This window comes from Canis lupus, chromosome X, assembly GCF_048164855.1.
Source record: "Canis lupus baileyi chromosome X, mCanLup2.hap1, whole genome shotgun sequence".
NCBI lineage: Eukaryota > Metazoa > Chordata > Mammalia > Carnivora > Canidae > Canis > Canis lupus.
Genome location: NC_132876.1, coordinates 760407 through 775996, shown reverse-complemented (window position 1 = coordinate 775996; position 15590 = coordinate 760407). Strand labels below are relative to the sequence as shown.

The window sequence follows — 15590 nt, the reverse complement described above, 5'->3', positions numbered from 1 at the left end:
ACAAACTGAACAGTATTGAAAATGCTGCTGTCCTGTCAATCTTAATTTGGCAGAAATACTTAAAAGCTTATTCAGCTGTCTTGACGCACTCTAACATGTCCCTCCCTCCATTCTCTTTCAGCTCTGTTTCCGTTGAGAGCTCAGCTTCTTGTCTCATTGCTCCTTGGGAGGTCAAGGGTCTTTCTGTTCTGCTTCGGATTTTCTTTATCATGTACTCCGTCTGCCAGACACTGTACCATTAATAAGGAAATCTGACTCAAACATGTTCCCTGCCCTCCAGGAGCTTATGTTCCAGTAGAGGAGAACATTCTTTCAAGAAACAGAACAGGACATGATATGAACTGTAGGGAGATCTGTGCATATTATAAAAACACTTGCATGGGAGGGAAGAAGGACTGATTCTTTATAGGATTGGCAGGGAGTTTAAAGCTGTGGAAGAGTTCATCGGGTGGAAGAAGGCACCAGAGGCAACCACATGCTTCTAATGGCTGCGGACTTCAGGAATCTCCTGCCCGTCTTCCCCCTTGTCCCTGCAACATCTACCGGTGCCACACGGGTCTCTTCCCGGGAAACTCTTGAACCATCTCATTCTTCTGGTTTTCGTTCCTGTCTCTTCCTTTTTGGCTTCTTAGCCTACTCATCTGAGACATGGGCACACCCCTTTAATTCAGGCCGGGACCCCTGCTCCCTCTCCCTACACTATTCCTTGACTCTCTTGACATCTCCTCATCCTAGATCAGCTCATTTTCCTTCCTTCCTTCCTGATCCTTTTTCCATTTAGATCTTCCTCTCCTGTTCCACCGAGTTTCAACCTTGAAGTTTTAGAGTTATCCTTGACAACTTCCTGTCCTCTCACCCGTGGGCCATTGCCTATCAAATCTTGTGGATTCTTCCTTCTTAATGAATCTCAAATCTGTTTCTTCCATCTCTGCCATCCACTGATTCCAGAATTTTTTCATTACCTCACATTCAGGCTGAGACCATATCCTTCCAGTTCATCCTGCAGATCATGGTATCCGAGACCCCATCGATTTTCATTTTGACCTTAATCTTACTGTCTGCCATTCCACCTCAAGTTCTGTATGTAAACCAGTTGGCCAACTTGTCTCCCAAACATCTTACTCACATCCATTTGACATCTGCAGAAATTCTGTGTACACACACACCAGAAAATAGTCTACTTGTTGGCCTATGATGATTATTTTCTGATCTAAGTGACTCCTGTCCTGTAAGGCCTTTTAGCTTTGAGTGACTACATTATTTCGTTATAATTTCATGTATGATACTTGCTGCTTAACCAAACCGTTCGCATTTTGAACACTTGGATTGTCAGCACTCTGACTTGTATCCTTTTCTGTGAGAGTATCTTGCACCTAGTGGTAAATCAAATGATTATTAGTCGGTCATCCAAAAACCTCTTCCTTCATCCAAATATTAGCCTTTCTATTTTTGTTTTGAAATGTATATATTGAGGTTGGATGCCTTTTATTTGACATATTCTATTATTCATGAGAAAAGTGTCAGTTTTGTAAATGCAGTTTTTAACCTGATAGAATAATACAAGATGCATGTTATTGGCGTGAGACAGAAGTCAACGTTTCTGTGGATTTTCCTCTAGGTTGACACCGTCAGAATTGTTCACATTCATTCTGTCATCATCTTGCGACGTTCTGATAAGAGGAAGGATCGAGTGGAAATTTCTCCAGAGCAGCTGTCTGCGGCCTCAACAGAGGCAGAGATATCCTTACTGGTCAATAAGAAGCTTTTGTGCTTTTATGTGCTTTAGCCTGCTTGAGGGGATTTCACAGATTATCTTCCTGGTAACTGTTTCCCGGTGTTCATATTTACCCATTAGAACCAACTGTTTGATTAATCAGAATTTCTTTCCATTTTTCCTTTTGAGTGGCTTTTATTGGGAAAATTAGAAATTTCTAACATTCCTGCTCTTAAATGCCAAAAGACCCCAGGGTCAGATCCTGTGACAGTGAACTGTATGGGACCGTTCCCTCCTCCATCCTTCCATTCCCTCACTGCCCCCTCTAATGCGTTGCTGCAAATGGGACGCAATATTCCGTGTTAAAGATAACCAAAAAAGAATCAAATGGGACCTTTGCTTCCTGTGATCGGGACCCTGTACCTCAGCTATAGAAAGTTAAATTTGCATCAATGGCCTTTAGTCATTCATTGTTTTTTTGAGTCAAGTTTATCTTGTTCTCAATTCAAAAGTTACTTTTACAAATAGGTGGTTCACATGCCTAGTACAGACTTTAAAAGGTACAAAAGCAAGTATGTACAAAAGAGGTATTTCTCTCCAACCTCTATGCCCTAGTTCCCTCACAGTCTGTCACTGGACATAACCAGGGTTATTAGGTTTTCATGTATCCTTACAGGTGGATCCTGAGCATACAGAAACATACACAAATATTTTCTATTTAAGAAAACTAATACATATATGTGGTAACTTATGGCTTTGCTCAACAGCATATCTAGATAATTGTTCACATCGCTACATACAGGTGCCTCATTCTGTTGACTGCAAAATCTGTTCCATCCTCATGCAGGTGTCTAGTTTGTTTGTAAGCTTTCACTGTGCTGCAGTGTCCTTGTACATCACTGCATTTCACAAATGTGTACACATATCTGTATAATCTGGTCCTTGAGGTAAAAGTGCTGGAGCAAAGGTTATGTGTCCTTGTAGCTGTGGCTGTTTAACCAGTTTAGTCTCTGGCAGCATGCAGGAGATCCTGTTTCCCTGCACCTTCGCAAAGGTTGCCAATATGAGCCACAAAAAAAATGTTTCTTATGTCTTGGGATTTTAATTAGCATTTTTCTAATTATGAGTAAATATGATCACCTTTTAATTTTTGAGGATCATTTGTTTTTTTGTATTAATTTGTATTTTTCTCCGAGTTACCTGGTAATCTCCTTTGCCCATCTTTCCATTGCTTTGGAAAATTTTTTTTTAATAATTTATAGGCATTTTATATTAAGGAAATCAATTAGCCGTTTGTGATACAAGTAATGGTTTTTCTCAGCTTCTTCATGGTGTGTGTGTATTTCTCCCATCAAAATGTTTTTGTATTTTCATATAATCTCATGTATCACTCTCTTATGGCATGTACTTTTGTATCTTTTAAAAAAATTCTTGATTTTGAAATGATTATAGATTCGTGAGAAGTCACAAAAATAGTATAGACAAGTCCTTGTGCCCTTCACTCACCTTCCCCCGAATGCTACCTTTTAAATACTTGGCGAAACAATATGGAAACCAGAAAACTGACATTGAGACAATGTGTCATCTATGCCATTTTGTTATATGTGTAAATATATGTAACCACCACAGTCAAGATTGCTAACTTGTTCCATCACTGTGAAGATCCACCTTCTGCTCCCCCTGTATAAGCCACACCCACCCCTCAACATCCCACTCCAACCTCTGGCAGCCTCCAATCTATTCTCTGTCTCCCAGAACATAATTGTATAAAAGATGTTTTTTATTGTGATTATATATTATAACTTCAAAATGAAACTAGTCCATTCCCAAGATAAAGGGATCGCTGGAAACACTGTTGCCTGTTACCACCGTTTGCTGTTACATTGACTGGTAAGCATTTACTAAACATCTTGCATGAATTACCTCATTTACTGTGCACTGCTGTTGGAAGCGGAACCCCCCCGCCCCCCCCCCCCCCCCCCCCCGCCATCTGCAAGATGAAGAAATGCATTTAGAGAAGTTAAGTAACCTCTCTTGGCATTTAAAAATAAAAAAAAAATCTTTAAAAAGTTTTCTTTCTCAGAATTTGCTGTATAGAGAGGATTATTGGGCTTTAATGTAATTAACTTTTAAGAGAACAAACCAATGTTTCATGAGATACCAGCAGTAGGCCCAATAAGCAGCAGCAGAAGGGGACAGCTTCTTATCTCCAAGTTGACTTCTTATCTCAACTCAGAGCCTCACATAGAGTTATGGGAAATTTTTGTTTCTAGAACAAAGGACGAAAATACTCTTTTGTGGTCTATTTCTAAACACACAGGGAGACCAAAGTAGGGGTCTTTGTTCGTTTGCTCTCTGAAACCACCCCAATTGCTATTTTTGACACTGGGCAGGCTGCCAGAGAGAAACCAGACAAATTTTTTGAATCTTATGTTTCTTTTTCAAAACTGAGTAGGATGGAGGTAGAGGGAGGATAGAAGATTTACTCAAGTAAATAATGTGAATTCCAAAGATTGAGATTAGCTTCTTTTCAGATAGCACAGTGATAAGGATTTAAGTGATCAAACATTAGCTAAATTGGATTAAGAGGATAGAGCTATATATGATAATGGAAGCTAAATGGATTTTATTTTTATTTTTTAATTTTTAATTTTAATTAATTTTTGAAGTGATCTCTACACTTGACCTGTACACTTGAAGTGTACACTCTACACTTGACACTTGATCTCAACCCACAACCCTGAGATCAAGAGTTGGATGTTCTACTGACTGAACCAGCCAGGTGCCCCAAATCGATTCTATTTTTAAAAAGAAATACCTTTAGCTTTAAATGGAAGGTCTGGGAAATTCTGGGTGTTGACCTTATTTCATTCTTTGGTTGACATTGAATTGTAATAGGTTGATTTGAAATGTCAGGATGCTTTCTGAGCCCTTATTAGCATCACAAATTTTGTTCCCACAAGTTGAAAATACCTTGACAGACACACAGGTTGGCTGAACTAACAGGTCGCCCCATGAGAGTTGTGGGCTGGTATCATTCCCATCCTCATATAACTGTTTGGCCTTCACATGTTGGTAAGTATTACAGGCTTGCAACATTTGTTTTTGTTTTTTATTTTTTAATTTTCTTAAAGATTTTATTTATTTATTTGAGAGAGAGAATGAGCAGGGGAAGGGACAGAGGGAGAGGGAGAGAAGCAGTCTCCTCGCTGAGCAGGGAGCCTGATGCGGGCTGTGTCCCAGGATCATGACCTGAGCCAAAGGGAGACATTTTACTGCATGAGCCACCCAGGCGCTTCTGTTGTTTTTAGAAATTAGTATCCCCTTTTCTTCTCCATTACATGAACGATGGTTTTTTTTAAACCATAGTTTAATTCTCCTTAAATAAGTGCCCTCATTTTTATTTTGCTATGTTTTAAAAGTAATGACTGATGTCATACTGTTTTTAAGAGAGATAATATTTCAGCACTCCATTATGAATGTATTCGGGAAACCATTACTAACTAAAGCCTGACAATTGGCTGATATCCAAAAAAAAAAAAAAAAAAATTTAACTGAAGATTGCTGATTGCTGAAAACCAGCACCCAGTACACTCCCGTTCGGAAGACTCAGAGGTATGCGGGGTGAGATTTACAAAGTCGAGGTTTGACGCATATTCCTTCCGAGCCGTTGGGGCTCTCAACCTACCTCCGCACCCCTCTAGTCAGTATAGTGTAACAAAATTGTTTTCTCTCTTTTTATCTTTACTGCTTTTCCTGAATCATGGTCATTTTTTGTTTATTTCTCCCCGACTCTTGAAAGAAGTAGAATAACTTTCCTTGGGGAAAGTGACCGGACTTTCTTGAGCATTTAACCATTTGCTAATGCTTTATGAACATTTTCTCTCCTAATCCTCATGGTCACCTGTGGGTTAGGGATCCTACCCCCAGTGTACTGAGGAGTAAACTGAAGCTCACATGGGTTAGGTGTTCTTTCCACTGTGGTGTTCTATTTCCAGTCTTAGGGGCTTGAGATCATCATAAATTCTATATTCGTGTACACCATAGTATGAATGGCAAAAAATCAAGAGCAATGTAGTCTCAGATTATAATAATAGATGAGTTGTCCTGTGTATCTAGAGTAATGGGTGGGGAGGGATACTTCTCAGAATCACCTGGGAGAGGTTTTGTAAAATGTACCTGTCTTAAATCCATCTTTCTCAGCCTGGACCTGCTGTAATAACCTCTGGGAGTGGGTCCTAGGCGGGTATATTATGAAAAGACTCCTCAATGAATTCTGATACATATTTCCAGTTAAATACTGATGTAGAGTAAGGGAGATAATAGACTTGCTCTACCTCTTGCCGACAGAAATTTACCTGACCTGCTGTTAACATAAGAGTGGCATGCCTAAGATATCCTGCATTAACAAAAAAATACATTATCGAAACAGTTTTTTCAATTGGAAAAGAAAAAAGATCGAAGCAGGAACTTGCAATAATGATAGAAGTGTCGGTAAACCTTTATTTTCACATGACTTCAGACTTAAAGTTGATAAAATAGTACAAAGAATTCCTGATACTCTTCCCCTAGATTTGCCACACTTTCTCCCATTCTGTCTACGTATATTTGTGCGTGTGTGTCTGAGATTTTTTTTTCCCCGAACTATTTGAGAATAAGTCATAGTTACTATTCCCCTTCAGTCCTGAATAGTGTCTGGTATGAATTTCCTAAACACAAGGATATTCTCTTACATAATCACAGCATATTTATGGAAGTTGAGAACTGAGCACTGAAATAACATTATTTAAGTCACTGACCTTATTCAAATTCTTTAGCTTACTAATGTCCTAGTAAAGGTTGTTTTATGGCTATAAATATATTTCTGTAAAACTTTAATATCACTGAATAAATTCAGTGTTTGATTTCATCTAACCCTTACTCAAAAATAATAGTCATTGTTTTCTTGCCACCATTAACACTAAAATCAGTTCTGCCTCAAAATTCTCCCACGGAAGTAGCATAGCCAGAAAGAACTAAGTACCAAGCACTAATGAAAGAAAGGTTGGAATGTATGTATATTCTCGAACGATATTGTCCCTGTGGTAGTAAGTTAGAATGGAGAATTTTCTGGCAAAAAAAGAAACTCTAAGTGCTTAGGAAAAAAACTTGATCAATCTCTGAAGCGGAACACCCAGAAAGTGTTCACAGTTCAGAGAATGAATTTTCCTCTCGGGCAAAAGATCCAAGGTTCAAGAAGAACCTAGGGAGGCATTTGCAGTGCAGCAGTCTGAGCAGTAGGGAAAACAAAGTCACTGCAGAATGTAACAACAGGAAGTCGGCTCTAAATAATGACATGATTAAAAAAAATAAAAAAATAATGACATGATTAACGAGCCAAATGAAAGTAACTTCAACACAAAATAAATTTGGAGACTAGAGCATTGAGATCTTACCTTGAAAAAAAGCATAGTACCTAACTTGGTAAGGAAAAGGCATAAATAACAAAATGGAATAAAGGCAGAAAGTTCAGAGACCTTAGTAAAGCTCGAGAGTTGAGAACAGCAGCTTTGGATTCTTTCAGGCGACAGGACTCCTAGAATCTCATTTCAGTCACTTCCTGTTGAGAAGATATTGGAACTCTTCTGTGCCACGATTTCCTCCTTGACAGAAAAGGGGAACATGTTATCAGAACATGATATGGAATCATGCATGACGTTCTCTGTCCCTCCTGTGCTTAGCACAATAGCAAACGTGGATATCACGGCATTTATCTGTGCAAGTCGACATGGAGAGAGCATGATTACATATCTAAAGTTGAAGGGCAGACAGCACTGGAAGGATCAAGAATACTGAGATCTCGGGCAGCCCTGGTGGTGCAGCGGTTTGGTGCCGCCTGCAGCCTGGTGTGTGGTCCTGGAGTCCTGGGATCGAGTCCCGCGTCGGGCTCCCTGCATGGAGCCTGCTTCTCCTTTCTGTGTCTCCGCTTCTCTCTCTGTGTGTGTCTTTCATGAATAAATAAATAAAATCTTAAAAAAGAAAGAATACTGAGATTGCAGAACTGTAGGTAAAAACAAAGGAAAAATCCTCTCCCCACTCCACTGGTGTTCACAATGACTAGATCGTTGTGGATTTCTAGAGCGTAGGGAATTTTGTAGATGCAAAGATGCGTAGCTCATCTTCAAATGGCTGTTTAAGAATTGAATCTAACAAGTGCCCTGGGTTAGCAAGTCTTGGGTGGGGGCAGGGGTGGAAGTTGGTGAGGATTTAAGGTACAGACTGTATGGACAGTAAGTATGTGTAATAGGAATGACAAGTGAGGAGGGAAAAATGATAATTCAACACATTTATAGGATTTCTCTGTGGGACACTTTGGTCACAGTTTCTGCTGGTTTGGACCTTATGATTTTGTGAGGAAGAAAAAACAGGTCAAGTACTAAAGGAGAAACAGTAATAACAATAAAGAAATAAAGGACATTTGCAGCAGCAAAATGAAACAGCACATTTAAAAATAAAGGCCTTAAGACTAAGAAATAAATAAATTAATAAAATACCATTAAAGACAAGCTTTAAACCTAAAGACTTCAACAACAACAACAAAAACAACAGGGTCTATGGAGAAAATAAAGGTCACAGTTACATCATTAGCGAAAGGGTGAGAGAAGATAGGCCATTCTGTACTAAAAGGCACAGCAAATAATGCACTTCTTCAGGATGTCCGATTATGTTCCTCACCACAGCAATAAAATGTACAAAGGACAAAGTTTTCTGGGTAAGGAATAGAACGGAAAGTGGTTTGAACTGGAAGAACTTGATAACCCACTTTCAGAATCCAATTCCTTCAGGAGTATAATGTGAGCGTTTTGGCTTTGCCATCGAGGAGCAGGAGTTGGAGAAAGTGAACAACGGCAAGGGTGATGTTGGCCAAACACGCCTGGCCCAGCACTGTAAAACTTGATTTTTAAAGGATTTCAGACTTACAGAAAAATCACAGAAACGGTACAAAGAACCATGTTCAGTAATTGTTGACCTTTTGCCGCGTTTGCCTTATCTTGTTGTCTCTACACAATCTGAGAGCATGTTGTAGACATGATGTTCCTTTCTCCCTACGTACTAAAGTATGTATTTCTCAAGAACAAGGGTATTTACCTACATAACCACAGGGCAAGTATCAAAATCCGGAAAATTGACATTGATATAATCCTTTTTTTAAAAAAAATATTTATTTATTCATGAGAGACACAGCAAGAGAGGCAGAGACACAGGCAGAGGGAGAACAGGCTCCATGCAGGGAGCCCGATGCAGGAATCGATCCTGGGTCTCCAGGATCATGCCCCAGGCCAAAGGCAGGCGCCAAACCCACTGAGCCACTCAGGGATCCCTGATATAATCCTTTTATGTAATCTATAGAACTTATTCAAATTTTGCCAATCCTGTCCTTTGTCGCAATTTTTCCTTTCCAGTCCAGAATCCATTCTCAGATCATATATGGGATCCTGTATCATGTCCTTTTAGTTTCAGTGTGGACCAGTTGCTTACCTTTTTGTCTTTCTCAAGCCTCTGAACTCCTCACTTCGTCCTGCACATTCAGCGGATAACACTGCTTCCTACTTGAATACAGGAAGTAGGAGTCATAGAAAGGAATGTTCTCCATTTCTCTTTACTCACCCACTTATCACTGGGCTCATCTTCTCCTGGTCCCTCCTCTTGTCCACTCTGGCCTCTTTCTCCACTGTACTGGATTTTCCCCATCGTTGTTTATTTGTTCCGTTAACAAATGAATTTGAGTGTCTACTATGTGTCCAGCCCTCCTCAAGGTGCTGGGAATAAAGCAGTGAATGAGAAAAACAAGGCCTCTGCCTTCATGCAGCTTTATCTCATAAAAAATACTTGCCCCCCCAAAAAAGAATACTTGCCAGTCCCACTTCTTTCAGGCCAAAGACATTCCTCACTTCATTTACATTCACCATCCTGCTCTAGTCTGCCTTTCAGGCCACTGAAACTCATCAGTGATGGCCATGTTGAAAATCTACTAGACATTAAACATCCAGTAAAAATATATATATATATATATATTTATATATATATATATATACATCCAGTAAAATCTACTAAACATGGGTGGCTCAGTCAGTTAAGCTCCGACTCTTGGTTTCTGCTCAGGTTATGACCTCAGGGTCCTGGGATTGGGCCCCGGGTCAGCTCCATATTCTGCATGGTGTCTGCTGGTGATTCTCTTTCTCCCTCTCCAAAAAAAAAAAAAAAAAAAAAAAGTAAAGAGAGAAAAATCTAGAAAACTTTTTATATCTCCATGTTTTCTAGCATTTGACACTACCATGATTCTACTCCTTAGAAACACTTCCAGATTAATGAGGAGTGCCTGGCTCTTAAGGGAAGGAACTAACCTGCGGTGAGAGTTGAAATACCTTGTCTGAAACCAGAGATGGCTCATAACTGGATGAGTCACTGTTCAAACTGAAATTTGCGTGAATCATGGACCTAGGAATTCTATAACATCTCAATTGGACTGGTTAAATGGGGATGCTATTTATGAAAATAAGAAATGGAAGAGGAGGCGTAGGTTTGGTGGACAAAGAGATACTTGAAGTTACATCGTACTCGTACCATTAACTTACCTGAATTTTATCTATCCATACTCTGCAAAAGAAAAAGGGACGTGATTTAAAGGTTATTTCATAGCTCTCATGAGACTTGACATGGTTTTTAAGTTACTCTCGTGCACTTTATTGTCCTTGTAAGTGTATATGAAAAGGAGAAATGTGCTTGTACCTATGTTCATGACTCTTAAGATCTGCTCAGTTCTTAGGGAGTGAGGCAGCTCACACTGCGACAGTGATGTAGTAGATTATTTACCACCAAAGTTGAGTCTGATCAACCTCCCGTGACAGATACAGGCTGCAGCTTTAAGCTTGCAACCAATCACTGCAAACAAATTATATTTTCCCAAGCAAACGTTCTGTTCTAGAAGTTACACGTCACTACTCTTTAGAATCATTATGAACAGATTTTATGAATAAGTTTTTTACTCTACTTAGGAAGACACCAGGGACAAATCCCAATGTACATTAAAAGGTATAAATGCAAAGAATGTCTAAGAGCATATTGGCAAAGTAACTGGGCAAGAGTCCCTGGACCAAACCACACCCATCAGTGCTTTGTTATAATACCTGATCTTTCATATCCTTCATAAACGATGCTCTGAACACCTCAGATCTTTAAACTTAGCCTGTTTAGTTTGGGGTGATCTTTTGATTAGTCCTTTTAGATATTGTGCTTTGGTACCTGTTTATGATCTCCTTTTCTAAAATTGTATTACCATATAGTGAGATTTTGTATCTACTCCCTGGGATGTTGAATTTAATTCTGTTGCAGTCTCTATAAGAATTTCCTCCATAATAGTCCTACACTTCCGTTCTTTATTGTCAAGTTTCATGTATTCACTTCCCTGAAAGATGTCCATCCAAATGCTTATTTGAGGAAGCTATTTGTCTTCTTCTTCAGCCTTCCTTTCTTTTGGAGTCCTCTGGAAGAAATTATCAAGTTTTGGGGGACTAACTAAAGAGTTCTAAACCTAGCTTTTTCTTTTTAAAGATTTTATTTATTTATTCATGAGAGACACACAGAGAGAGAGGCAGAGACAGGCAGAGGGAGAAGCAAGCTCCCCGCAAGGAGCCCGATGGGAGACTTGATCCCAGGACCCCAGGATCATGCCCTGAGCCGAGGGCAGATGCTCAACCACTGAGCCACCCAGGCGTCCCCCTAGCTCTTCTTATTTAATTGTAGACTTCTCATGGTACTCTTCCCTTACCTAGTAAAATGTTTATGCTTTGACAGTCATAGTGCCCTTAGGATCTCTGTTCTGCCTGTAGAATCTATATCCTGGGAGGACTGTATGCTGCTATTGTTTTTAAATCTTCATGTTTGTGAGATGTAGTTTATTGACAGCAGATTTTCATTTTTGTTTATTTGCAGATGTTCGCACACAAGCCATGTACCAGATGATGGATCAAGGCTTTGTAGGACTTATTTTTTCCTGTTTCATAGAAGATAAAAACACAAAGGTATTGTGTGTGTGTGTGTACATGCGCACGTGTGTGTAAACACACAGAGAATAGAGAAAAATCTTTTTGCAATTTTAATAGGGTGGCCAGGGAAGGTTTCAATGAGAAGGGTCATTGAGTCAGGACCTGAAGAAAGTGAGGGAGCAAGTCTTGTGGATTTCTTGGGGGAAGAGCGTTCCAGGCAGACGAAATAGCCAGTGCAAAGACCCTGAGGTGAGTGTGGCATGTTCAGAGGACATCAAGGAGGTCAGTGTGACTACAGCAGAATGAGGAAGACCATGACCCTATGGCTCAGTTTTACCCCATTTTCCCGGTCTCCTATTGAGTTAACACCTTTCTTTCTTGAAACCGTCCTGGTCTGGACACTAACTCATTTGGTAATTCTACAATGAGGTCTCAAAGATACCCAGGGGCAGGTCTCATCAGGCCTTTGATTTGACTCTGACTTCAGAAGCCACGAGATGGTGACTTTATGTTTTAATGGGATCTTTCTGGCTATTGTGTTGATCATAAGTTGGACAGAGGATGGGGGTGGGTGCGTGGGGAAGGAGGGAGTGTGGAATCCATGATGTCTGTGAAACCAGTTAGGAAGCTACTGCAGTGATCTAGGCTAGGGCTTATGGAGGTTTGACCGTGGTGGAAGGAGTGGAGGTAATAATGAAAAGGGGCCAGATTCTGCAGATATTTTGATGGCTAGTAGTAACAAGTGCTGCCATTTATCACCTATTGTATGGTGCCTACTTATTAGGTGTTTTACATAAATATGTTCTAGCCTTGATAACAGGTCTATGAGAATCTTTATTATTTTTTAAAGATTTATTTTATTAATTTTAGAGAGAAAGAGAGCATGTGGGAGAGGGGCAGAGGGAGAGAGAATCTCAATCAGACTCCATGCTGAACACAGAGGCTGACACAGGGCTCGATCTCACGACCCTGAGCTGAAATCAAGAGTCAGATGCTTACTTAACCAACTGAGCCAGCCAGGTGCCCGGTGGATGATTATTATCTGTATTTTATGGATGAGCCACGCTCAGAGAAGTTAAGCAGCTCAATCAGTGGCTAGTCTTGCCATTCTTTAGAGGGTTTCTGTTTGAATTTTTTTGTCAAGAGGTTTAACTACGTGTCAGTTCAAACAAAAAGAAAATTACTATTTAACATTGTAGGAATGAATTTTGCCAAGACTACCAAGTATGCTCTGTCCTTTAATACATTAGTTATATTGTCAGAATTTATGTTAATAATGAATATTGTTCATAAAATGACTGTTTTCCAGGAACAGTGAAGTATCTTGAACTTTATACTTCACGTGAAATGATTTTGGCTATGTAGAAATTGATTTATGGCGTATTCCATGTTTGGAATCCCTTTTAACATCCCACTTCCGGAGGGTCTTTGGATATCACTTATATATGGATATGAATATTAGGTTAGAATCTACTAAAGTGCCATACTTGTTTGAATATTAATCCTTCTCTGTGTGATATTTCTTTCTTTCTTTCTTTCTTTCTTTCTTTCTTTCTTTCTTTCTTTCTTTCTCTCTCTCTCTCTCTCTCTCTCTCTCTCTCTCTCTCTCTCTCTCTCTCTTTCTCTCTCTCTCTCTCTCTTTTTAGACTGGCCGGGTACTCTACACTTGCTTTCAATCCATACAGGCCCAAAAGAGCTCAGAGTAAGTATGACAGAGATGTGTGTATATATGTCTGTATGTATTGGTGGGTTGATTTTCATTCCAGGGAATTGATTGTACAGACCCAATTAAATAAATTATGCATCTAAATAATGGAATAATATGCAGCCATTAAAAATATGAGGAAGCTCAGTAGTAATATGGAAATATCTGCAAGAGACATGGTGAAATAAAAAAGACAAGGCATAAGAATACTATGTACAGCATGCTACCATTTGTGTAAGGAGATGGAAGAGAAATATATACATGAATACCCCAGCATACCTGCTGGTAAATACATTAAATATCTGGAAGGAAACACATTAGTCACCTCAGCAGAGGCGAAGTGATGTTTAGTTTGATCCCTGAAGAAAATTCTCTTCATATTCTTTCTAGATTTATAATTTAAGATGTTATCTATTCGTATTATGTTATTTTGCCCTCCAAAATAAGGATTTAATTCCATACTCTGCCCCATTTCAATTTCCCTGTTGTATTTTCACCACAAATCTTTATATTTTCACAGTTGCAAGCATCTGTGTCGTGTTGTAACCATAAGTGCATTTTCTGTGCTTTCTCTACTCGTTGACTCTAAGAGTGGAGAATAAATGTTTATATTATTATGATCATGTAAATATTACTTCATATACAACCAAGCAGTGTAAAGTAGTACATTATAATTCCATTTCCTTTCTTGAAAAGTTCTTTTACTTTTTCACGGGGTTTTTGAATGACTTTTCTCTCCTTAAGTTTATCCCTTTATCACCTCTCCAAGTTGAAAATTCTTTGGACTTATATAGCAATCTTTGGAGTCCCTGCTTCTCCTAGGATCACTCCTGGAACTCCTCCACCTTCCTGCATTAGTCAGGTCTCGACTGACAGCCTGGAACTTTCCTTCCTTATTCTCCTTGGTTAGATGCACTTTTGTCTGGATTTCATGTCCTCTTTCATGGTTCACTCTTTCCTCTTTCTAAGAAAGATATGCATTTGAATCTTTTACCCATCTCATTCTTGTTCTTTTGCAGGGTCCTTTTTCCCCCTGACAGCTTTTAGGGACTTCTCTTATTCTTAATGTCATAAAATTTTCTGACAATTAGCCAGAGTGGATTTTCTCTGATTCCGAGTGCTGGATGCTGTCAGTTACACGGCTTTTGTGCTTGAAGGCTCAGAAGTTCTTTTGTATCCTCAGATAAAATCATCCATCTATACTCAGTTCCTGGGAAGAGAAAATCTTTTTATCGTTCAGTCCAACCCCATCGTTTAAAGTTTCTTCAAGTGTCACTTGCTCTTTGGGGGATGTCGTCTCATTCTTCGAGTTACTTCCCCTTTTCTCCATTTTGACTCTAAGATGGCATTTGAAGTATTGGGAAGATGAAGTAAGTAAACTTCTGGCTCTCGTGCTGGTTTTGGGGATCAGGGCATGAGTCTTCATATACCTAGGGTATTTCTCCTCTCTTGTGGACTCGAAGCCCCAACACTGAGAGATGGCATGACAGCTGCCTCTCCTATGACTACCTCTTTCTCCCCGTGGGTTAAGAGGACTGTGTGTCATATCATTTTCTTCTTTGATAAATCTTCCCACTGTTTTCCCTTTCTCTTTCTAGAACTCCTATTGGTTAGATAGCAAAGTCCCTAGGTTGACAACACTTACTCTTTAAAGTCATATTTTCTGTCTCTTTTTTTGTTGTTCTCATTTCTCGAGTATATTTTAAGTTTTGTCTTCCAATTTTTTAATATTTTTGACTAATAAATTTTTCCTTGTTTAGGCGTTATTCGTATTTCACAGTATCCTATTCTTGATTTATTGCTATGATGGTGAAATGATAAATTTTCTTCTCTTTTTTTTTCAGTTACCTGTTTCCTCTGTGGTAATTTTTCTGTTGATCTTTTTATTGTATTTATATTCATGCTAAATGTATAAATATCTTATAACTTATGTTTTAAAATATTTTTCCATCCTCTTTTAAGAACAAGGCAACAAAAACATAAGTGATATCTCATTTTTGTGTCCTTAGCTTGTCAACAGGAGGCTTCATTTTAGGGTGAGTGCGCTGAGAGCCAACCACTTTTCTCAGGAATCACTAAATGTTAGATTTCAGATATCTTGCTCTAGGATACCAATCTTAACAATTGCTGCAATTCCAGACAGTTT

General features: G+C 39.1%; 1 protein-coding gene across 1 annotated transcript in view; it reads left to right on the top strand.

Annotated features, from left to right (window-relative positions):
* BRCC3 (BRCA1/BRCA2-containing complex subunit 3) overlaps positions 1 to 15590 on the top strand; it is a 62213-nt gene that overhangs the window by 6615 nt on the left and 40008 nt on the right. Inside the window, exons 4-7 of the mRNA XM_072817542.1 lie at positions 1619 to 1738; positions 4702 to 4789; positions 11687 to 11775; positions 13386 to 13441. Coding sequence (XP_072673643.1) covers positions 1619 to 1738; positions 4702 to 4789; positions 11687 to 11775; positions 13386 to 13441 — 353 coding nt within the window. The remainder of the gene's footprint in view (positions 1 to 1618; positions 1739 to 4701; positions 4790 to 11686; positions 11776 to 13385; positions 13442 to 15590) is intronic.